The sequence below is a fragment of the Macaca mulatta genome, chromosome 15, assembly GCF_049350105.2.
Source record: "Macaca mulatta isolate MMU2019108-1 chromosome 15, T2T-MMU8v2.0, whole genome shotgun sequence".
Classification (NCBI taxonomy): domain Eukaryota; kingdom Metazoa; phylum Chordata; class Mammalia; order Primates; family Cercopithecidae; genus Macaca; species Macaca mulatta.
Window position 1 is genome coordinate 81,788,384 of NC_133420.1, and position 23,937 is coordinate 81,812,320.

Here is a 23,937-nt window from a genome sequence, read left to right on the forward strand (position 1 = left end):
AAAAAAAAAATCTAACATAAAGACAACTTCCTTGAATTAGAGTATAAAAAGTGGAATAGAAAAGTATGCAAAAATATATGCAAAAGAGAAATCCTTGGAACAAAGTAATATTTTAAATGCATAGGTATTTCAGGAAAATGTGATCTAGAACAAATTATATTGACATATTCTATTTAAGTTTTTGAATATCAAGTTGAAAAAAGTAAATTTTCAGGCATCCACCTAGCAAAGGCAAGCCATATCCACAGCAGAGGGTGATAAAGGGGAGGTTGGGGAAATCAGACACCTCTCCGTAACACATCCTCACAGCAACCACCGATTCTATAAATGAGTAACATCTAGAAAGTTCTAAGGAAAAAAGGATGTAACCCAATAAAATTATACCCAGCCCATTTAATCCCTGTTGAATCATACTCTCAAACATCTAGGTTCTTACAAATATGGCTATTTTCATTCCTTCTTGAAAAAATGCCTTTTTTTTTTTTTTTTTTTTTTTTTGAGATAGAGTCTTGCTCTTTCACCCAGGCTGGGGTGAAGTGGCTCCCAGGCTGCAATGCAATGACGCAATATCGGCTCACTGCAACCTCTGCCCCCTGGGTTCAAGGGACTATCCAGTCTCAGACTCCTGGATAGCTGGGATTACAGGCGCACAACACTACGCCTGGCTAATTTTTGTATTTTTAGTAGAGATGGGGTTTCGCCATGTTGACCAGGTTGGTCTCGAACTCCTGACCTCAGGTGATCCACCTGCCTCGGCCTCCCAAAGTGCTAGGATTACAGGCGTGAGCCACCTCGCCTGGTAATACTTTCAATTTTATCTGGCTAACCAAGAAATATATGAAAATAAACAATTCATAAATAGAAAAGCCATGGCTTTTAAAAATGTGATGAGTACCGAATTCGTTATATTGAGAGACAAGACTTTAAAGCTGAGGAAATTATTCTTGTAATATATAAAGTTATAGACTTTGGTAAAATTTTTACAAAGAAATTGAATGAACAAAACTCAAGATGTAGAGGAAACAAAAAACTTTTACAAACAAGTTTTGTAAAAATGCTGGGTTTTCCATCTTGCATAGCAAGGTGTCAATTTCTTTTTGTAACCTTTCTTTTAATCTTAAAGAAATTAATTGTTTTGAAGCAGAGAAAACATTTATTTAAAGTTTAACACCTCATTTACATTTACTTCTGTTTCTCTTCATTTAGTTGGCTCCAAATAAATATAATAAATGTAAATCTCTTTTTCAAAAATATGACACTCTTTTTATATAATTAATCTACCCATCTAGTCTTCTCTGTATCTGGCCATTAAGAGATGGTTATATGATAATATTAAAAATTTTTATCTCTAACATGTGAACTAGTTTTTTCTTTGCTTTCTTCTTTTTATTCTTTCTTACTGCTTGAATGTAAGTATGTATAACTTTTCAAAAAACAATAAAGTCATTGGTTTTGAAAAGTAAACCAAGGATAAAGTCTTAGCAAACTCTAATTACTAAGAGGTAAATGAAAAGATGCTCCACTGAAAGAGACAGGAAGATAACAGCAAGAGCAGGACATAAAATATGACAATGTGATTCAGAAGTTGATAAAGAGATAAGCTTGAAATATGATGAAAATTAAAGGTGTTAAATGGAGGGGTTCAAATATTGGCCTTAAAAACTTACCAGTAACCTGAGCGTGAGCAATTGGAGCAACAAGAGTAATTGGGACAAAAGCCAAGTGAGGGGTATATGAAAACTAATTATTAAGTATAAATTGTCAAAACCTGCCACATTCTACAGTGGTTAGAATGCAGCAAGTTAAACAACAAAAAATCCTGTCATATCAATCTCTAATTTTTCTAATGAGGTACTGAAGTTACATATGAAATACAGTTATCTTTAATAAAGAGATAATCCTCTTGCAATTTGAGCAGTGAGACATTCCCCGTTACTGGCCATATTTAAGCTAGCTGTCAGGGAGGTTGCAGATCTGAAGATCTCCAAGTTTCCTTCTAACTCTAAGATTTTGATTCCAGGAAAACAGATGAGAGTTAAATGATTTCCCCAAAAATGTAATGCCTAACCAAAATGTTAGCGAATTATTGATACTGAGCATAACACTATAGTACCTACAAAACTGTAAACAAACAAAACTACGAAAACTTTATCAATGAATAATAAAAATGAGTACCATTTATCCTTATAAAATATCTCTAGAATTTTTGTGTGTGGGGACATGGTAGATGTATCTATAGGGTAGATGACATGTGAAACACACAGGCAATGCATAATAATCATATCAGGGTAAATGGGGCATCCATCACCTCAAGCACTTAACTTTTACATTACAGACAATCCAACAATTAACTTATTTTTTTAATACAGTCACCCTATCATGCTAGCAAATACCAGGTCTTATTTGTTCTTTCCAACTATTTTTTTTGTAATCCATTAATTATTCCCACTTCCTCCAACTACCCTTCCCAGGCTCTGGTGACCATCCTTCTACTCTCTAACTCCATGAGTTCAATTGTTTTAATTTTTAGCTCCCACCAATAAGTGAGAACATGTAAAGTTTGTCTTTCTGTACCTGGCTTATTTCACTTAACACAACGACCTCCAATTTCATTCATGTTGTTGCAAATGACAGGATTTCAATTCTTTTATGGCTGAATAGTACACCATTGTGTGTTTGCACCACATTTGTTTTATCCATTCATCTGTTGATGAACATTTGGGTTGCTTCCAAATTTTGGCTATTATGAATAATGCTAAAATAAACATGGAAATGCAGATATCTCTTCAATATACTGATTTCCTTTCTTTTGGGTACATACCTAGCAGTGTGATAGCTAGATCATATCACAGTTCTATTTCCATTTTTTTTTTTTTCTCCCTGAGACGGAGTCTCACTCTGTCACCCAGGCTGGAGTGCAATGGCACAATCTTGGCTCAGGACAACCTCCGACTCCTGGGTTCAAGTGATTCTCCTGTCTCAGCCTCCAAAGTAACTGGGATTACAGGTGTGTGCGCCACCACACCCCTCTAATTTTGTATTTTTGGGAGAGACGGAGTTTCACCATGTTGGCCAGGCTGGTCTCAAACTCCTGACTTCAAGTGATCCACCCACCTCAGCCTCCCAAAGTGTGGGATTATAGGTGTGAGCCACTGCACCCAGCCTATTTCTAATTGTTAGAGTCACTTCCAAACTGTTCTCCATAGTAGTTGTACTAATTTACATTCCTACCAACAATGTATGAGAGTTCCCTTTTTACCCACATCTTTATCAGCATTTGTTATTGCCTGTCTTGTGGATAAGAGCCATTCAGGCTGGGATGAGATGATATCTCATGTTAGTTTTGATTTTTATTCTCTGATGATCAATAATGTTGAGCATATTTCCATATATCTATTTGCAAATGGTATGTCTTCTTTTGAGAAAAGTCTACTCATAGCTTTGGCCCATTTTTTAATTGGATTATTAATTTTTTTCCTACAGAGTGGTTTTTAGCTGCTTATATATTCTGGTTATTAATCCTTTGTTAGATGGGTAGTTTGCAAATATTGTCTCCTACTCTGTGAGTTTTCTCTTTGATTTGTTGATTGTTCCCTTGCTGTCCAGAAGCTTTTCAGCTTGATGTAATCCCATATGTTCATTTTTGCTTTGGTTGCCTGTGCTTGTAGGATATTACTCAAAAGATCCTTGCTCAGTCCAACATCCTGGAGACTTTCCCCAATGTTTTCTTTTAGTAGTTTCATAGTTTGAAGTCTGAGATTTAAGTGTTTAATCCATTGTGATTTAATTTTTGCATATGGCAAGAGATAGGGAACTAGTTTCATTCTTATGCCCATGGATATCTAGTTTTCCCAGCAGAATTTATTGAAGAGACTGTTCTTTTCCCAATGCATGTTCTTGGCAACTCCATCAACAATTAGTTTATATGGATGTACGAATATATTTCTGAGTTGTCTGTGAGGTTCCATTGGTCTATGTGTCAATTTTCATGCTGTTTTAGTTACTACAGCTTTATAGTACAATTTAATTTAAGAAATGTGATTCCTCTACTTTTGTTCTTTTTGCTTACAATAGCTTTGGCTATTCTGGGTCTCTTCTATTCTATATAAATTTTAGGATTGTTTTTTCTATTTCTGTGAAGAATGACATTGGTATTTTTACAGGGCTCGCACAGCTGTACATTACTTAAGGTAATATGGTCATTTTAACAATATTGATTTTTATAATCCATTAAGAGGGGATGTCTTTCCATTTTTTTGTGTCCTCTTCAATTTCTTTCATCAATGTTCTGTGGCTTTCATTGTAGGAAGATTTTTCACTTCTCTGGTCAAATCCTAGGTACTGAGTTTTGTGTGTAGCTATTGCAAACTGAATTAGCTTTCTTGATTTCTTTTTCAGATTATTTGCCATTGGCATATAGAAATGACACTGATTTTTGTAGGTTGATTTTGTATCCTCCAACTTCACTGAATTTGTTCATCCTTTCTAATAGTTTTTTATGGAATTTTAAGTTTTTCCAAATATAAGATCATATCATTGGCAAATAAAGATAATTTGACTTCTTCCTAATTTGGATGCCCTTTCTTTCTCTTGTGTGACTGCCCTAACTAGGACATCCAGTACTATGTTGAACAATAGTGGTGACAGTAGGCATTGTGGTCATGTTCCAAATCTTTAAGGAAAAGCTTTCAGTTTTTCCTGATTCAGTATGATAACAGCTATGCCTTTTATTATCCTGATATATGTTTGTTCCAATAAACCAGTTTTTAAAGAGATTATCTCATGAAAAGAATGTTGAATTTTACTGAATGCTTTTTCAGGACTAATTGAAATGATCATATGGTTTTTGTCCTTCATTCTGTTGATAATATGTATCACATTGATTAATGTGCAAATGTTGAACCATCCTGGCAACCCTTGGATAAATCCCACTTGGTTATGATGACTGATTTTCTAATGTGTTGTTGAATTCAGATTGCTAGTATCTTGCAGAGGTTTTTTGCATCAATGTTCATCAGGGATATTTAACTATAGTTTCCTTTTTTTTTTTTTTTTTTTTTCAACCTCCGCCTCCCGGGGTCAAGCTATTCCCCTGCCTCAGCCTCCCAGGTAGATGGGATCACAGGCATGTACCACCATGCCTGGCTAATGTTTATATTTTTAGTAGAGACAGGGTTCCACCATATTGGCCAGGCTCATCTCGAATTCCTGACCTTAGATGATCCTCCCACCTCAGTCTCCTAAAGTGCTGGGATTACAGGCATGAGCCACCACACCTGCCCTGACTGTGTATTTTCAAACAGCCTGACTTCAAGCTCACTAATACCTTCTTCTGCTTGATCAATTCTGCTATGAGGCGACTCCAATACATTTTTCATTCCATAATTTCTGCTCAATTGTTTTTTATTTTTTCAATCACTTTATTAAATTTCTCTGACAGAATTCTGAAATCCTTCTCCATGTTATCTTGAATTTCTTTGAGTTTCCTCAAAACTCAAAAAAAAAAATTTGGAATTCTCTGTCTGAAAGACTACATATCTGTTTCTGCAGTATTGATCCCAGGTGCCTTATTTAGTTTGTTTGATGAAGTCATGTTTTCTTGGTGTATTTGCCTGTTTTCATACTTCTATAAGGAACTGCTCAAGACTGAGTAACAAAAGAAAGAGATTTAACTGACTCACAGCTCAGCATGGCTGGGGAGGCCTCTGGAAACTAACAATCATGGTGGAAGGTGAAGGGAAAGCAAGGCACCTTCTTCTCAAGGCGGCAGGAGGGAGAAGTGCCGAGCGAAGAGGGAAAAAGTGCCTTACAAAACCATCAGATTTCATGAGAACTCACTCACTATCATGAGAACAGCATGGGGGGAACCACCCCCATGATTCAATTACCTCCACCTGGTCTCTCCTTTGACATGTGGAGATTATGGGGATTATAATTCAAGATGAGTTTGGCTTGGGGACACAAAGCGTAACCTATAACTTGGATAGCCTTGATCCTTTGGATGTTTGCTGGTGTCTGGGAATTCAAAAGTTAGGTATTTATTTTAGTCTTTGCAGTCTGGGCTTGTTTGTACCCAATCTTCTTGAGAAGACGGGTACAAAGATGCTGGGGCAGTAGGATTGATTCAGCCCAAAACTTCCAGGTATTTGAAAGGACTTGGGTGTTGTGATCTAGTCCATATCTGCATTAGTGGGCACCCCAAGCCCAGTAACACTGGGGTTCTTGAAGACTTCTAGAACTAATTCCTGGGCAGTCTTGGATAAGATCCTGAAGAATTCTCTGGATTACCAGGCAGAGACTCTTGTCCTCTTTCCTTTCTTCCAAACAGGGTCTATCTCTCTTTGCTGAGCCTTCTGGAGCTGGGGATGGAGTGACAAATGCACCCCTGTGGCCATGACCACTGGGACTATGCTGGGTCAGAACTGACACCAGTATATCCCTGAGTCTCACAGAAGGCCCACTGTAACCACTATCTGGCTACCACCTATGTTTGCTCAAAGCCCTAGGGCTCTGCAAAGAGCAGATTGTGAAGCCAGTCAGACTTGTCATTCCCTTCAGGGTAGCAGGATTCCTCAGGCCCTCGGTGGGTCCAGAGATGCCATCTAGGAGCCAGGGAGTAGAGTAAAAAACCTTAGAAATCCACCTGGTGTTCTAGTCTACTGCAGCTGAGCTGGCACTCAAACCACCAGACACAGTCCTTCCCACTCTTCCCTTCCCTTTCTACAGGCAAAACAGTCTCTCCCTGTGGTCACCACCACAGTCCTATAGGGAACACTACCAAGCCACTGCCAATGTTCCTTAAGGCCCAAGGGCTCTTCAGTCAGCTTGTCACAAATGCTGCCAGGCCTGAGACTCACTTTTCAGGGCAGTGGGCTTCCCTCTGGCCCAGAGCAGGTCTAGAAATGCCAACTAAGAGCCAAGGCCTGGAATCAATGACCCCACGAGCTGCTTGGTGTTCTCATTGTGGATGAGCTGGTACCTAAGGTGTAAGACAAATTACCCTTTACTTTTCCCTCTGCTTTTCTCATGCAGGTGTTTCACAGCCACCACAGCTGGGGATGCACTGGGTTTCACCTGAATCCAGCACATCTCAGATTCTCCGCCAGAACCCACAGTGTACCATCTGGGTATTGCTGCTGGTTATTTAGGGCCCAAGTGCTCTTCAATCAGTAGGTAATAGATCCTGCCAGGACTGCATCCTTGCCTTTAAGGCACCATGTTCGTTTCTAGCCCAGGATGTGTCCAGAAATGTGATCCAGGAGCTAGGGCCTAGAATAAGGGTCTCATAAATCTAACTAGTGCCCTATACTACTGTGGCTGAGCTGGTGTCCAAGATGCAAGACAAAGACTTCTTTACTCTTTCTTCTCTCCTCCTCAAGCAGATAGAAGGGGTTCCTTTCAGAGTCATGAGCTGTGCTGCCTAGGGTTGGGAGAGCAGTGGCACAAATACCCCATGAGCTGCCCTGGCTCGTGTCTCAGGAGGTCACATGCCACCCAAGTCCACTGGCTCTGAGCCCAACTCAGCACTAGGGCTTGCCTAGGAGTTGAAGTCATTGTGGCCTAGACTATCTTTTAAGTTTATATAGAGCCCCAGAATCCTGTGGTGACGAGGCTTGCCCGAACTCAGGTTCCAACCACTGAGATGGGTGATTGTCCTCTGGACAGGTCTGGTCTAAATGCTCTTTCTGTGGGCAGGCATCAGATACATTTGGCCCGGTTTTGCTCTCTGCTATGACAGGGCAAGACTGAGTTCAATGCAAAGTCCAACAGTCACTGCGTTCTCCCTCCCCCAAGTGCACAATTCTCTCTCCATGTCACATGGCCACTGCTAGGAGATCAGGGAAGGGTGGCATTTAAGACTATCTTTCCTACCCTCTTCAGTGCCTCTTTCGGCCATTTGAAGTTAAAACCAGGTACTGTGAGTGATCACCTGATTTCTGATTCTTATGTATGTGTTTTTTTGTGTGTATAGATAGTTGTTAAATTTGGAGTTCCCACAGGGTAAAGTCTTCCATTTGGCCATCTTGCTGTGCCTTCTCCCTAGATTTTTAAATAAATTATAAAGCTGACTTTTAGATGTTCTATTTAATTTTCTCATGATGAAAATATCAGCGAGTTATCAATGAATAAAGTGTTGGAAAAAGGAATAAAAAGGGTAACATTCTTAAAAGAAATTGAAATTAATATATCAAGAATTAGATAATTTTACAATTCCTCTGTTAAGTATTTATTTTCTGAAAATTTACCTTCTCTTCTCTCTGCCACACATCTATTCAATTCTTGTATTGCTTCCTTATCAATAGATATATGTACTTTAAGTTCATCTAATTCTTCTTCAAGATTCATCCTATGAAAAAGCAATAAACATTTACTTAAAACCATATTGTTTTATTTAAAAAATGATATATCAAACATATATATTTAAATACATTTTAAATAATATATCAAACCAAGTCAGTAAAGATATTTTAAAGTATATAAAATGGAGAATAGTAAAATGAAAGCAAAAATACATCAATAATATTCACAGGCTGGGCACGGTGGCTCACACCTGTAATTCCAGAATTTTAGAGAGCCAAGGCAAGATGATCACTTGAGACCAGAAGTTCAAGACCAGCCTGGGTAACACAGAGAGACCCTGTCTTTACAATAACGACAACAACAACAACAACAACAACTAGCCCATCACGGTTATGCACACCTATAGTCCTAGCTACTTGGGATGCTGAGGCAGTAGGATTGATTCAGCCCAAGACTTCAAGGTTACAGTAAGCTATAATTTCATTGCTGTACTACAGCCTGGGCAAAAAATTGAGCCCTTGTCTCCATAAAACAAAAAAAAATAATATGCACAAATCCTAAAAATTACAATTGAATTTACTGAGAACCTAGAAAATCAAATATTTTAAGTAAGTTATTTCTGTTAACTTTATCTCAATAAACATGCTAAACACTTAAAATACAGACTATATAATTTAAAAAATTATGTATTGAATTGCTCAACCACTTCTTGGTTGTTTTTAGACAAAGTCTCACTCTGTCACCCAGGCTGAAGTGCAGTGGCACAATCACGGCTTACTGCAGCCCCTACCTCCCAGGCTCAGGTGATCCTCCCACCTCAGCCTCCCAAGTAGTTGGGAGTACAGGTGTGTGCCACCATGCCCAGCTAATTTTTTGTACAGTCGGGGTTTTACCAAGTTGCATAGGCTGAACTACTAGACTCAAACAACCTATTCATCTTGGCCTCCCCAAATGCTGGGATCACAGGCATGAGCCACCACACCCGCCCTGCTCAACCACGTCCTAACACACAGATATTCTAGGCAAAATAGTAATGAAAAATGTTAATACATAACACTGTAAACAAGAATGGTAAATTCCTAGATGCCAAATAAAGGCAAAAAGACTTCCCAGTAAAACAGAACTGAGCTACCATGGTGAGTATTTGACCAGGATCAAATACTGCCCATGGGGACCTCAGAATGTGAGACCTGAGTAGGGATGGTGTATTAGTCTATTTTCACTTTGCTATAAAAAAACCTCCTATGACTAGGTAATTTATAAAGATAAGAGGTTCAATTGACCACAGGTCCACAGGCTGTACAGGAAGCATGGCTGAGGAGGCCTCATGAAACTTACATTCATGGCAGACGGGGAACGGGAAGCAGGCACGTCTTACGTGGCTAGAGCAGGAGGAAGAGAGCACAGGCGGAGGTGCTACACACTTTTAAACAACCAGATCTTACGAGAACTCATTATCACCGGAACAGCAAGGGGGAAGTCCGCCCACATGATCCAGTCACTTCTCACCAGATCCCTCCTCCACCACTGGGGATTACAATGCGACACGAAATTTGGGCGGGGACACAAATCCAAACCATATCAGATGGACATTTAGACCCATGGCCCTACCTGGCTGACAGACAAAAATGAGCTAACTACAGGAAACTGGGAGATAACAATCTGCTGATTGAAAACCTGAATATCTGAGCTTATCTGGTTAGAGTTTCATTAAAATAGTTCTCCAGCCCTAGTATGGGGACAGGACAGAGTCAACCACACGATATCAGAATCCCAAGCCAAAATCAATAGGTTCAAAACTAAGCCATATAATTCGCAGAAACATGAACAATCAAAAATAGTATAAAAACTGGACATACGGCCGGAGTATACTGGAGGGTTCAGGAAGATACTATCATCCCTAAAGGGAGGCTTCCACAACCTAAGAAAATGTATGGGAGAAAAGACACTACAGAAAATAATTCTGAAGTCGAGCATGAAGACAATAATAAGTATATAAACACGTTCAAAGCCAGGAATGACAATCTAAATATCCTACTGCCCAAAATAGGATAATATACAACAATAAAATGGAGATAACAGAACAATCAAAATTACTTTCACTATTAAAGTTTTTAAAATGTTTTTAAAAAGATAAACAAGTGATAAACATATGTTAAAAAAGAACGGGGTTTATAAAACGGAAAAAAGAATCAAATAATATATCTAAAAATACAAAATAAAGCAATGAAAATTGATAATAATAACATAATACTAGAAATTTAAACTCAATGGATGGGTTCAATAGCAAGTAGAAAAAGCTAATGCAAATTGATAAAATGGAAGACAGCAGAAGGAGGTAAAGGAAGGAAAACAGTAGAGGTATACAAAATATGTTGGAATAAGAAGTATAGAAAGCATTTAATAGAAATTATTCAAGGAGAGAACTGAAAGACTGGGGGAAGGAGCATAGATGGGAGATGACAGTCAAAATATTAATACCTCAGGATTTGACAACTGATGAAGACATGAATTAACAGATTGAAACAGCATCAAAAAATGGCAAGGAGAGTAAATAAAACTGTTCACACTTAGAAATATCATAGTGAAACTTCAGGACACCAAAGATAGAGACAATCTTTAAATCAACCAGATTGAGAAGAAAACATTTCTAACAACTAAAGGTCTCTACAATAACAGCAGAATTCTCCTATCAACAAGAAAAGTCAGAAGAAAAATAACTAATATCTTTCACATGCCAAGGTTTACTACTCATAGATCCTAGATGAAAAAATCATTAATATATTTTAAAAGAAAATAAACACAAAAGCAAGGTATAGAACAAAATAAGCAGTGATGAAGAAAGACACTAACAAATATATACAAGGAATTAAATAAACATTTATTATCTAAAGTGATCATAACAATATCTGAATGAAGACAGAGCTAAAATAAGGTAGAAGTAACATTCTCAACAACAAAATGATATTGGATCATCAAAGAGATCAGAGTTAAACATTTTAAGGTCCTTGTATTGTAGGAGGATACAGCTAATGATAAACTTTAGACTTTGTCAAATAAATGATGTGTTATAATTTCAAGAATAATTATTTAAAGAATGAAAAACAAATATAAAAAAATAAAAATTAGAGGAGGTCAGAAGAGAAATGAAAAAAAAACTGTATCAAATCAAAGGCAAGAAAGTCATTTTTAAAAAGGAGCATAAGTCAAAACCACAATGAGATACCATCTCACGCCAGTTAGAATGGTGATCATTAAAAAGTCGGGAAACAACAGATGCTGGAGAGGATGTGGAGAAATAGGAATGTTCTTATACTGTTGGTGGAAGTATAAATTAGTTCAACCATTGTAGAAGACAGTGTGACCATTCCTCAAGGATCTAGAACCAGAAGTACCAGTTAACCCAGCAATCCCATTACTGGGTACACCCAAAGGATTATAAATCATTCTACTATAAAGACACATGCACATGTATGTTTATTGCAGCACTGGTTCACAATAGCAAAGTCAATGATAGACTGGATAAAGAAAATGTGGCATATATACACCATGGAATACTATGCGGCCATAAAAAATAGGATGAGTTCATGTCCTTTGCAGGGACATGGATGAAGCAGGACATGGATGAAGCGGGAAACCATCATTTTCAGCAAACTAACACAAGAACAGAAAACCAAATACCACATTTTCTCACTCATAAGTGGGAGATGAACAATGAGAACATATGGACATAGAAAGGGGAACATCACACACTGGGGCCTGTTGGGGGATGGGGAACTAGGGGAGGGATAGCATTAGGAGAAATACTTAACGTAGATGATGGGTTGATGGGTGCAGAAAACCACCATGGCACGTGTATACCTATGTAACAAACTTGCATATTCTGCACATGTATCCCAGAACTTAAAGTATAATTTTAAAAAAACAGGAGCATAAGAAAATAAAATGTACAGGAAAAAATCAAAAATAAAGATAGTCATTACACAATGATCAAAGGAATGATTTACCAGGAAAATAAATTAGTTCTAGACTTTTATGTACTCAACAACTGAGCTGTTGTAATCATTGGTATAATTAATAAAACAATAAAAAGTTATTTAAAGTAAAAATTAGGTAGTCTCTCCTTCCCCTCACTCAGTATGCTTCTTGGAAAAAAAAATAATGATTATACTTTGATGTGTATACTTTCATTTTTTGTTCATATATTATAAACATCAATTCACACACATAAGGATTTTAAAAACTGGGATCTTATGATATATATTGGCAGCTTCCCAGGTCCATTACAGATTGATAGGAGGAACACATACACATGCACACACATACACTCAACCACACAATGATTAAGCTTGGATTAGGGTCCTGATTTGTTATTTAAGAACGTGGAACATACTGAAGCAAGATGGCCCCACAAAGAAAAAGCAGGTGTAACTTAACTCAACTTAGTTTTCCTTGGCTCTCAGATCACTAACCCAACAGAAGGTAATGCTACAGTTGTTGGAAAAGTTATTTCTTGCTTCTTAAAAGATACTTTACACTTACAGCTTGTTTCTTTTGGAAAGAACACACACAGTCCCTACTTTTAATAAATATGTATAGACATCAGGGACCACCTTGTTCTTGAGTCAAAAAAAGCACCAGCAAACCACATCTTAGTGGGTGCTTGCGGGAGGAACTGACAGAGGCAGAGCCCTGGTACCCCTGACCAGGATGAGCACTGGCTATCTACTGACTCTGATTTACTATTCACTTACACTGGTGTTTCTTATACTGTGGTATGAGGACCACAATTTAAAATCTATTTCTTACTGGACAAATGATAGGAAACAACTGTATGCAGACACTGGACAATAGGCAGCACAGAATTGTAACCCCTGAGAGAAAGTAAATAAATAGAGCCCTTAATGATAGCTCGATTTCTGCCTGGAAGCACCTTCCAGACAGGGAGAGGGGTCCCAAGAAGAACATGACAGTCTCATTGAGTTGAAACAAGAGACTGGAGTCTAGGAAGTCTAAAACAGCCAGAATTTGTGAGGCATACTACCCAGTGAGGAGGAATCTACAGTGGAAAAGAGCTAAAGAAATCTGCATAAGAATTCCTTTGAGTATGTGGCTAATCTTTTTTTCTTTTTTTGCATCATAGTATGAAACACAAGGCCAGGCAAAGAACAACAGGAGCTATAAACAGAACATTCCCAGAATATTTCCCACACAGGATTGGGATACATTTCAGTTGTGACCAGTCAGAGAAGAGAGAATCTTAGTTGAACATCAGAGGCATTCAATAGAGAACACAGAAGGGTCACTCTAATGAGTAGAGATAAACAAGCCTCTAGTAAATGATACTCTAAACCTGTGCTAAAAAAGTGTTTTAAAAAACTGAAAATACTTAAACTGAGATTTTAACACACCTCTCTCAGTAACTGATGGAAAAAGTGGACAGACATAAGTAAGGATACAGAACATCTGAAAAACACTATCAAAAAGCTTTACCTAACTGAATGTTTGTAAAACACTCCATACCCAAGAACAGCAAAACAAACATTCTTTTCAAGTGCCATGGAACATTCACCAAGATAAGACCACATGCTGGGCCATAAAACAATTCTCAATAAAGCTAAAAGCATTTTAAAATTACGCAAAGCATCTTCTATGACCACATTAGAATAATAAAATTAAAAATAAATACCAGGAGGATGTCTGCAAAATCCAAAAATATTTGAAAGAAAAGAACTTATTTCTGACAAAGAGGCTCTGCTTAACCAATCTTTAGTCACACTCCTGAACCCTCTCCTAAGCCCATCTGTGCACTTCCTTGTAAAATCCAGTTTTAGCAAGGAACTCCACTAAGTCAGTTTAGCAAGAATCTCTTCCACCACAATATATAAATCAAGGTTGATATCTAATTGGGTTCCTCATCCTCCACCAACCCCTAGGTGGTATCTGATCACCCTGGCCTGTCTTCAGTCAAAATCCTGATAAGGTCAGTTTAGCCAGAATCTCCCTTATCCCCGATGTTTCCTCTTAGTAATTTTCCAATCCAGTGGCCTCCTCTACCTTAGCTATAAATTCCCACTTACCCATGCATATTAGGAGTTGAGTCCAATTTTCTCCTCGACTGCAAAATCCGATTGCAGTGGTCCCTACCTATGATGATGGTCCTGAACAGTCTTCTGTACCAAATTTTAACAAGTTTCACTGAATAACATTTTTCTATAATGCTTCTAAATAATTCTACTTTCAAAGAAGAATCCAAGAGGAATTATGAAATATATTGAACTTAGAAAAATTTAAAATACATTTCAAAATGTGTAAGGCACAGCAAAAGCAATCCTTAGATGGATATCTATATTGCAACATACAATACTTAAATTGGAAAAAAAGAAATATCCATAATGATGTAAGCTTCCAACTTAAAACTTAGAAAAAGAAGACACATCAAGATGAACACTTTTTCATATGCTTATTGGCCATTTGGATGTCCTCTTTTTTTTTTTTTTTTTTTTTTTTTGAGACGGAGTCTCACTCTGTCACCCAGGCTGGAGTGCAGTGGTGAGATCTCATTTCACTGTAAGCTCCGCCTCCTGGGTTCACGCCATTCTCCTGAGTAGCTAGGACTACAGGCGCCCGCCACCACACCCGACTGATTTTTCTTTTTTTGTATTTTTAGTAGAGATGGGGTTTCACCGTGTTAGCCAGGATGGTCTCGATCTCCTGACCTCGTGATCCACCGGCCTCGGCCTCCTAAAGTGCTGGGATTACAGGCGTGAGCCACTGCGCCTGGCCTGGATGTCCTCTTATGTGAAATATCTGTCCAAGTATTTTGCTCATTTTTCTATTGTGTTGACTGTCCTTTTCTTATTTAGTCACAGGAATTCTTCATATATTCTGAGTACTACTCCTTTCCTGGACATATATACTGAAAATATCTTTTTGTACTCGGAAGTTGCCTTTTAATTCGTTTAATGGTATTTTTAAGTGAACATTAAGTTCTCAGTTTTAACATAGGCCAATTTATCAATTTTTCATTTTTATTTAGTGCTTTTTATGCCTGGTTTAAGAAATTGGCCAGGTGCAGTAGCTCACACTAGAACTTTAGGAGGCCAAAGCAATGGATTGCTTGAGCTCAGGAGTTTGAGACCAGCCTGGGCAACATGGCAAAACCCTATCTCTACAAAAATACAAAAAATGTAGTCAGTCGTGGTGGCATGCACCTGTAGTCCCAACTACTTGGGGGCTGAGGTGGCAGAATTGCTTGAACCCAGGAGGTTGAGGCTGAAGTGAGCTGAGATTGTGCCACTGCACTCCAGCGGGGTGACAAACTAAGACCTTGTTTCAAAAAGAGAGGGGAGGGGAGGGGGGAGGGAAGAGGAAGGGGGAGTGGAAGAGGAGGAGAAGGGGAGGAGAAGGGGAGTGGAAGGGGACGGGAAGGGGAAGGGAGGCGTGAGAGAAGGGAAAGGGGAAGGTTGGAGGAGAGGGGAGGGGAGGGGAGGGGAGAGGAGGAGAGAGGAGAGGAGAGGAGAGGAGAGGAGAGGAGAGGAGAGGAGAGGAGAGGAGAGGAGAGGAGAGGAGAGGAGAGGAGAGGTGAGGAGAGGAGAGGAGAGGAATAAATCTTGGTCTACTACAAAGTCACAAAGATGTTCTCCTATGTTTTCCTCTAAAAGCTTTACTGCTTAACCCTTCACATTTAGACTGTAATCAATCTATAACTGACTTTTGGGTTTGGAGTTGGGCAAAATATTATATTAAATGGCTTTTTTTGGATTTTTAGCTATGTAGTTACATCATCTGCTATTTTGGTTGTCTCCAAATTTTCATAATTACAAACAATGCTGTAGTGAGCATTCTTGTATATGTGCTCTTATACAAGATTCCTTTTAGTGTTTCTAATTAGAAGTAGAATTATTACTTTAGTACATACTTTAAAAAATAGAAAGCATATTTCAAACATTAAAAAAGTATGGAGAATAATATAATCAACATTAATGTAACAACAGCTAGATTTTAAAACACTCACATTATGCCATATTTAATTCGTCACTTTTATTTTTGAGAAAGAATGAATTTGTAAATAGTATTGCCCCATAAAATAATCTATCTTCTTCCTTCCCTGGAAATAATCAGTATCTTAAATTTGGTGTTTATCTTTCCTGTTCATGTTTTAATACTATATATGTATGTAGTATATAAATATATAGTATGTATGTATGTGTATAGTGTCTATGGAGTACATACACACGTGTATGTCTACATATGTGTGTAGTTATGTGTCACTATATTTTTACGAATGTGTATGTCTACATATACATCTACAAAAATATATAGTGTCATTTGTGATTTCTAAAAATTATAGTGTCACTTTGTGATTTCTAAGTTTAGATCTAGTTTATACATGTTAAATGCAGTAGAGTATAACATTATATTAATATATCATGATGTATTTGTATCATGATGTATTTGTATGAATCGCTGAGACATTTAGATTGCTTCTAATTGTTCACTATTACCAAGCTGCTGCAGTGAACATCCTTATTCATGTATCCTGTTTCACTACCTTTAAAAACATCATAAGAATCTCTTTAAGAGTAAAATTTTTCTCTCAAGGGTTTTCATATTCCCTAGATAAAATTACAAATATTGGAAAATATATTACCAAATTTAAAACCTTTTTATACCTGAAGATAACTTCACCTATAACATTCCCACATTTGATTATATATAATATCATTCTTTTCTTCAGAACAGTTTCTTAAGAAGCAACTAATCTACACTGAAAATAAACTATTCTAAAGCCTGAAATACTTTCCAGACTAAGCAAACCCTTTGTATGAGTTTCCTGTCATTCAAAATAAATTTTATTATTTAGTCATTAGCATTCAATTCAGATGTTCAAACCCAACAATGTTAAGGTTATTTACCCTAAAGAAAAAAATACTATAAAATAGAATGAGTTCGTGTGACAGAATTGACTTACGGAAGATAACTTCGCTATCTTTTCACAAAAAAATCAAATGATTATAACGCTCAAGGTTTTCCTATATAATTCTTTAAGAAAATTTTCAAATACTATATATATATATATATATACTATATATATATATAGTGCCCAAAATATATGGAAACAAATTATAGTAGTAAATAAATTTAGAACAATATATGTATGTCCTCAAAAAATAAATATCATATGTATATGGACTCATGTCTGAAAATAACCTAAGGGATAAACATTGAAAGTTAATCTCAAGAGTTATAAAATAAAATTCCAAAATATACTTGCCATTTACTCAAGTGCCTATGGAGGATGCAAAGAATCCTGTTGACTTTGTAGCAAAATACAAATTATAATACAAATAAAAAATATAAAAACTAGAACATAGAAAAAACCCAAACATCCATCAATGGCTGAATAAACAAAATGTGGTATATACATAAAATGGAATATTATTCAGCCTTAAAAAGTAAGGAACTTCTGGCACATGGTTCAACAAAGATAAATCTTGAAGAAATAGTAAATGAAATAATTCACATACAAAAAAGACAAATATTATATGATTCCACTTATAAGAAGCACCTAGAATAGGCAAATCCATAGAGACAGAAAGCAAAAATAGACAGGGGCTGTGGGAAGTAGGAAATGAGAAACAAATATGTATATATATACACACACACACACACACACACTCAAAATACGCACTCCCCTACAGTGTAAGCTAATTATACAGCAAACAAATGTGTAAATCATTTCTATATTTTAGATATATGGGGAGGGCAGGAAAGAGGGGAAAAAGTGGAAAGAATAAGGGGAAAACAAAAATGGAAAGGCACAGAAGAGCTTTATCTTCATATTAATCACAATTTTGAAATACATATCTGTATGCTTATTGATTACTATTTGCATTCTCCAATAAGTTGAAGCTCTATGAGGCCAGGAGCCACGTGTGTTCTGTTAAATACTTTACTTCCAGTGCCCAGCATATTTATTGAAGTAACAAAGGAAAACAAAAGCAGCACAAAAGGTCACACAGATTCAGTTACATGTAACTAATATTATAAAACTCCATAGTTTAAAAGCATTTTCCACATATATTATTTACTTAGCTATAATGGTTTACCTGGTCCCAAGCCCTAGTACTTTTAGAGCATCAAGAGTCACTGCTCAAAACCTATCTATAAGTCATGTTGCATCAGACTCTGAAGCATTCAAGACATAGAAAAGAGGAATACAATTGACCATAGGCTTCAGGGCTCTAACTTAGCAAAGAATTAGGTTTTAGGTTAATCTTATTCTGAAACTTTTCACACTCTCACCTACAGATAATTAACAGATGAGTTTACGTCCTCTGAGCTACAATCTTAGTGTATGAGTTTCTTGTGCCTAATTATCAATCACAAAGTAACTAACATTCAAAACCTTTTGCCACATTGCCTTGAAGTTTATTGTATTTCTTTAAAACAGACCCGATAAGAAAACCTTACACAACTTTTGATTAAACTATTATATCTGACCTTAACATTCTGATTTGCTCTTGACTTATGATACGCAATGCTCTTTCCTGTTGGACTGATTTCTTAAGCACAGATACATTCAAGTTCTTATCTTATTAATCAATCTCATTAATTATTGCACATAATCATACAGCCTGTTTTCTAAACCTACAGAAATTATTATTTGGGATAACTGAATATCAACCTGTAAAAAATGAAACTGGACCCCCTACTTCACACCACATATAAAAAATTAACTCAAAGTAGATGAAAGACCTAAATATAAGAGTTAAAACTATTAAACAACTACAAAATATGAGGATAAATCTTTGACTATGGGATTTTGTTACGGATTCTGAGATTATGACACCAAAAGCATAAGCTACAACAAGAATAAACAAACTGAACTTCATTAAAATGAAAAAAATTCATGCATCAAAGGATACTATCAAGAAAGTGGAAATACAGCCTACGGAATGGGAGGAAACTCTTGCAAATGTCTAACATCCAGAATATGTAAAGAACTATGGCCGGGCACGGAGGCTCATACCTGTAATCCCAGCAGTTTGGGAGGCCGAGGCAGGTGGATTACTTGAAGTCAGGAGTTCAGGACCAGTCTGTGTTGGCAACATGGTGAAACCCCGTCTCTACTAAAACCACAAAAATTAACCAGGCATGGTGGCACATGCCTGTAATCCCAGCTACTCAGGAAGCTGAGGCAGGATAATTGCTTGAAACCAGGAGGCAGAGGTTGCAGTGAGCCAAGATCACACCACTGCACTTCAACCTGGGCAACAGAGCAAGACCCCGTTTCAATTAAAAAAAAAAAAAAAAACTATCACAACTCAATGAAAAAAGATAAACAACACAGTTTTCAAAATAGGTAAAGGACACAAACAGACATTTCTCCAAAGATGATAAACAAATGGCCAAAGAAACACATGCAAAGATGGTCAGCATCATTACTCATTAAGAAAATGCAAATCAAAACCTACAATGTTGGCCATAATAATAAAAAAACAAAAACAGACCATAACAAGTGTTGGTGAGGATGTGGGGAAATTAGAACCCCCATAGACTGCAAACAGTATAAAACTGTGTAGCCACTGTAAAAAAAAAAAAAAAAAAAGTTTGGCAGTTCCTTAAAAATTAAACATAAAGCAGGGCACTGTTGCTCATGCCCATAATCCCAGTACTCTGGGAGGCTGACATGAGAGGATCACTTGAGGCCAGGAGTTCAAGACTAGCCTAGGCAACAAAGTGAGACCCTGACTCTACAAAAAACAGAAAAATAAAAAACAAACATAGATTAGCATATGGCCCAGCAATTACACTCATAGGTTTATATCCAAAAGAATTGAAAACAGGTATTCAAACAATCCCTTGTATACAAATGTTCATAGCAGCACTATTCAGAGTAGCCAAATGTGGAAGGAACCCAAATGTCCACCAAGGGATTAATGGAGAAAAAAATTGTGGTATACATATACAAAGGGATATTATTCAGCCATAAAAAAGTAAGAACTTCTGACACAGGCTCCAATGTGGATGAATCTTGAAAACATTATGCTAAGTGAAAGAAGTCAGACACAAAAGTCACAAATTGTATGAGTCTATTCATATGAAATACTCAAAATAGGTAAATCCATAGAAACAGAAAGCAGATTAGCGGTTGCCAGCAATTGGAAGAAGGGACAAATGGGGAGACAGAGACTGACTGGTTAATGGGCATGGGGTCTCCTTCAGTGGTGATGAAAATGCTTTTGAATTAAAGTTCACTGCTAAACAATATTGTGAATGCACTAAATGCCACCGAACTGTATGCTTTAAAATACAACTAATGTGATATTTATATATTGTTAATGGTTACCTGAAAATACATTTGTTTTCAAAATATGTCATCACTGGCAGATATTTTTTGCTAAGCATTTTATTTCCATCTCAGAAAAATGCAGTTCCTAAAATCTTCATTTCTACATACCAAAAAAAAAAAAAGAAAATTATATTCTAGCTTGAGAAGACTGGGAGTCTTGCTTTGCAGAGGAAAAAAAATGGCTGAACTTTCCTAGGATAATATTTTGATTTTAGCTACTTAAGCAATTATTATTGATTTTATAGGATATTCTTTAAAACTATGGCCAACACACATTTAATATTTAACCCCAAAGAGAAGAAGTACTCCAATCTGAGTTATGCCACTGATCTGTAGCTAACATTTTATCATTAAGAAAAAATGACCGAAAGATCATTGAAATAAAGAAGATGTATCTACTTATAATATATGGGGGTAAAATTTCCTACTTCTATAAAATAAAATGGAAGTTTTTGGATTATGAATTCAAAACCCCTTTACTACTGACTCCAGCTCAACTGCCTTCATTGACAAACTTACCAGAATTCTCAGTATCAACTAGGAAAACATTAGTAATTCTGTGCAAATATTTTGTATTCTCATACTTATTTTTAGATATGAAACAAAAGGGAAAGCAGAAATTGTAAAAAAAAAAAAAAAAAAAAGGGAGGGGCTGATATTCAAGTGTGTTATATAATGAACTCAGATTTGTTTAAAGAGCAATGGAAAGATACTAGAAGTTTTTAAACAGATGAGAGACATTCTCAGAATTATAGTTTAAAAGGTCAATCTGCAGCACCGTTGAAAATAGGTATGAAGAGATAAGAGTGGATGCAGATGTTTATGAGTTTATTCTAGTTGACTAGGGAAGAAATGGTGGTGGTATGAATAAGGGCTTAACAGTGAGGATGGAAAGAAATAAGATACATACTAAGGATGTTTGTGATGTGAAATATTAAGGCTTAGTATGGACTTCAGTGAGGAGAGGTCAGAAAAAAAATAATAAATAAACTTATAGCACCCTAGGTTTCTGGTTTGAGGAAACTGATAGATTATAATACCATTTATTAAGATTTAGAATAATGGACGGGAATAAATTTGGAGATCATGAATTTGGTGTCAAACATGTTGAATCTCAGTGAGACATCCAAAGGGAGATGTTGTGTAGACATTTGGACATACTTAGTTGCAGTTCAGAAAGAGGGGTCTATACTAGATACACAGGTCTGAAAGTCAATCGGCAAGAAATTACTAAAATCACGGGATGATAGATGAGATTGTCATAGGCAAATATGCAAATGAAGTACAGAGAATGCTTACGACAAAGTTTAAAAATACTGCAACAGTAAACAGCTGATTTCAGGGGAAAAGGTAACAGTGGAGAATGTGAATAGGTGGCCAGAGGTACAGAGATAAAACCAGAAGAGACAGTGCCAGAGTGTTGAAGAAAAACTTTGTTTTAAAGAGAGTGTGACCAGCTTTTTCCTATACTGGCGAGAATTTGAACAAGTATCCTTTAGTTACCTCCTGGTTATTTAACAATTTGCCTAGATTTTTTCTGTCCTTGCTTTAATTATCCTTAAATCATAGTCTAAAATATTGATTGCTATGGACTTAATCAGGTCCCCTCAAAATCCGTATGTGACACATGTGTTATATATGACATATGTCAGTTATAACTGTGTTCATACATCAGATTTGAACTCAGTTGAAACTCTAACCCCTAATGTGATGACAGTTGGAGATGGGGACTTTGAGTAGCAATCAGGGATAGAAAGGGGTCCTCATGATGGTTTGAGTGGCTTTTTAAGACGAGAAATCTGAAATGTGATAATACACTGAGAAGGCAGCCATCTACAAGCCAGGAAGAGAGCCCTCATCAGGAACCTAATCCACTGGCACCATGATCTTGAATTTCTCAGCCTCCAAAACTATGAGAAATACATGTCTGTTAAGCCACCCAGTCTACGGCATTTTGTTATATCAGAAAGATATTTGCTTTAGCTCTTTTTCCACTTGCAAGCAGAATACAGCTTTCCCTGCCTTGTGTCCTTAATATTCTATTATGGCTTTTAATCACACTTTTGCTTGTCTTCTCTATTATGTTATGAGGACCTGATAAAAGGGGTAACATATTATTTCTCTCTGTTTACCTGTGCCTAGAAAAGTACCCAGCTGAAGCATTTTACATAGGCTACAGATTACTATAGAAAAACCTATTACTAAAACCACTGTACATTTCTGATTTATTTAGCCAAGGACACAGAAAACACACAATGAATGTCAGCACACCCAGGATTCCTAGCAAGATTATGCAACTGTGGTTGACAATGTGTAATATATAATTTGCTGGATTAGAAAAGCTTAATTTTCTGCTGTACTTGAGCCCCTTATTACAGTTTTATATCACCATTCTGAAAGAATATACACAAATTTTTTTTACTAATACTTTCACTTGGGAGAATGGTAGCATATGTTGGACTCTGTTAGCTACTCCATCTGATTTAGCATTGGTAAGGCAACAACTTCAACTGAGTGAGAAAGCTGACTAAGACTGCTGGCATTTCTGAAAGTTTGCCTCTTACTATCTAGCTTCCAAAGAATGGTTTCACCTCACTAGCAAATGGCAGATACCCCTACTTAAATTAAGTCTTCCTAGAGCTTGAAACTATTAATCTTTACTATATGTTCGGCCCCTAGTTAGTGCCTGGCTCTGAATTATATTGTTTAAATACTGAATGAATGAATAAATGAACACATGAATGCTCATTAAATACTGAAGGAACCAGCCAATTTATCAGTTCACAGATTACTAAGTTCTTGGTCTTTTTATTGAAATATAGTTATGATATAATAAATATATCTTATAAATATAAATGAAATATTATAGGAACTATATTCCATGTAAGTTTTTTAAATTCTCAGATTCTCATGTAATAGCAGCAACTAATATTTCTAACCATACTCAATGGTAGAAACTCTATAATCTCAGTCAGTGGTAGCATTATATTTTTAACCGTATTTTGTAAATTGATGTACAGTTGCCATACAATGTTTTATAAAAGTCTTTAAAAGTTAACTTTTAAAATTGGATTTAGAAGTACTATTTAAATTTGGTTTAAAGGTAGTATTAATAGTATATCCTTTTTTTGTAGATTCTAACCTTACATTTAAAAGAAACTTATTACTACAGAAAAAGGGGTAAATCTTATTACTTAAATAGTTAAGACTGAGTATGAAACTAGATATTAATGAATTACTCAAGTAAGACTGCCTGGCCCATAGAAAACCAAGCTGAA

At 36.5% G+C, this 23,937-nt stretch overlaps 1 protein-coding gene across 8 annotated transcripts in view; it reads right to left on the reverse strand.

Annotated features, from left to right (window-relative positions):
- Positions 1-23,937, reverse strand: part of CNTLN (centlein) — a 367,082-nt gene that overhangs the window by 131,256 nt on the left and 211,889 nt on the right. For all 8 annotated transcript variants that reach the window (XM_077966047.1, XM_028835147.2, XM_015117646.3 and 5 more), the window contains one exon: positions 8,247-8,347. In XM_077966047.1, coding sequence (XP_077822173.1) covers positions 8,247-8,347 — 101 coding nt within the window. The remainder of the gene's footprint in view (positions 1-8,246; positions 8,348-23,937) is intronic.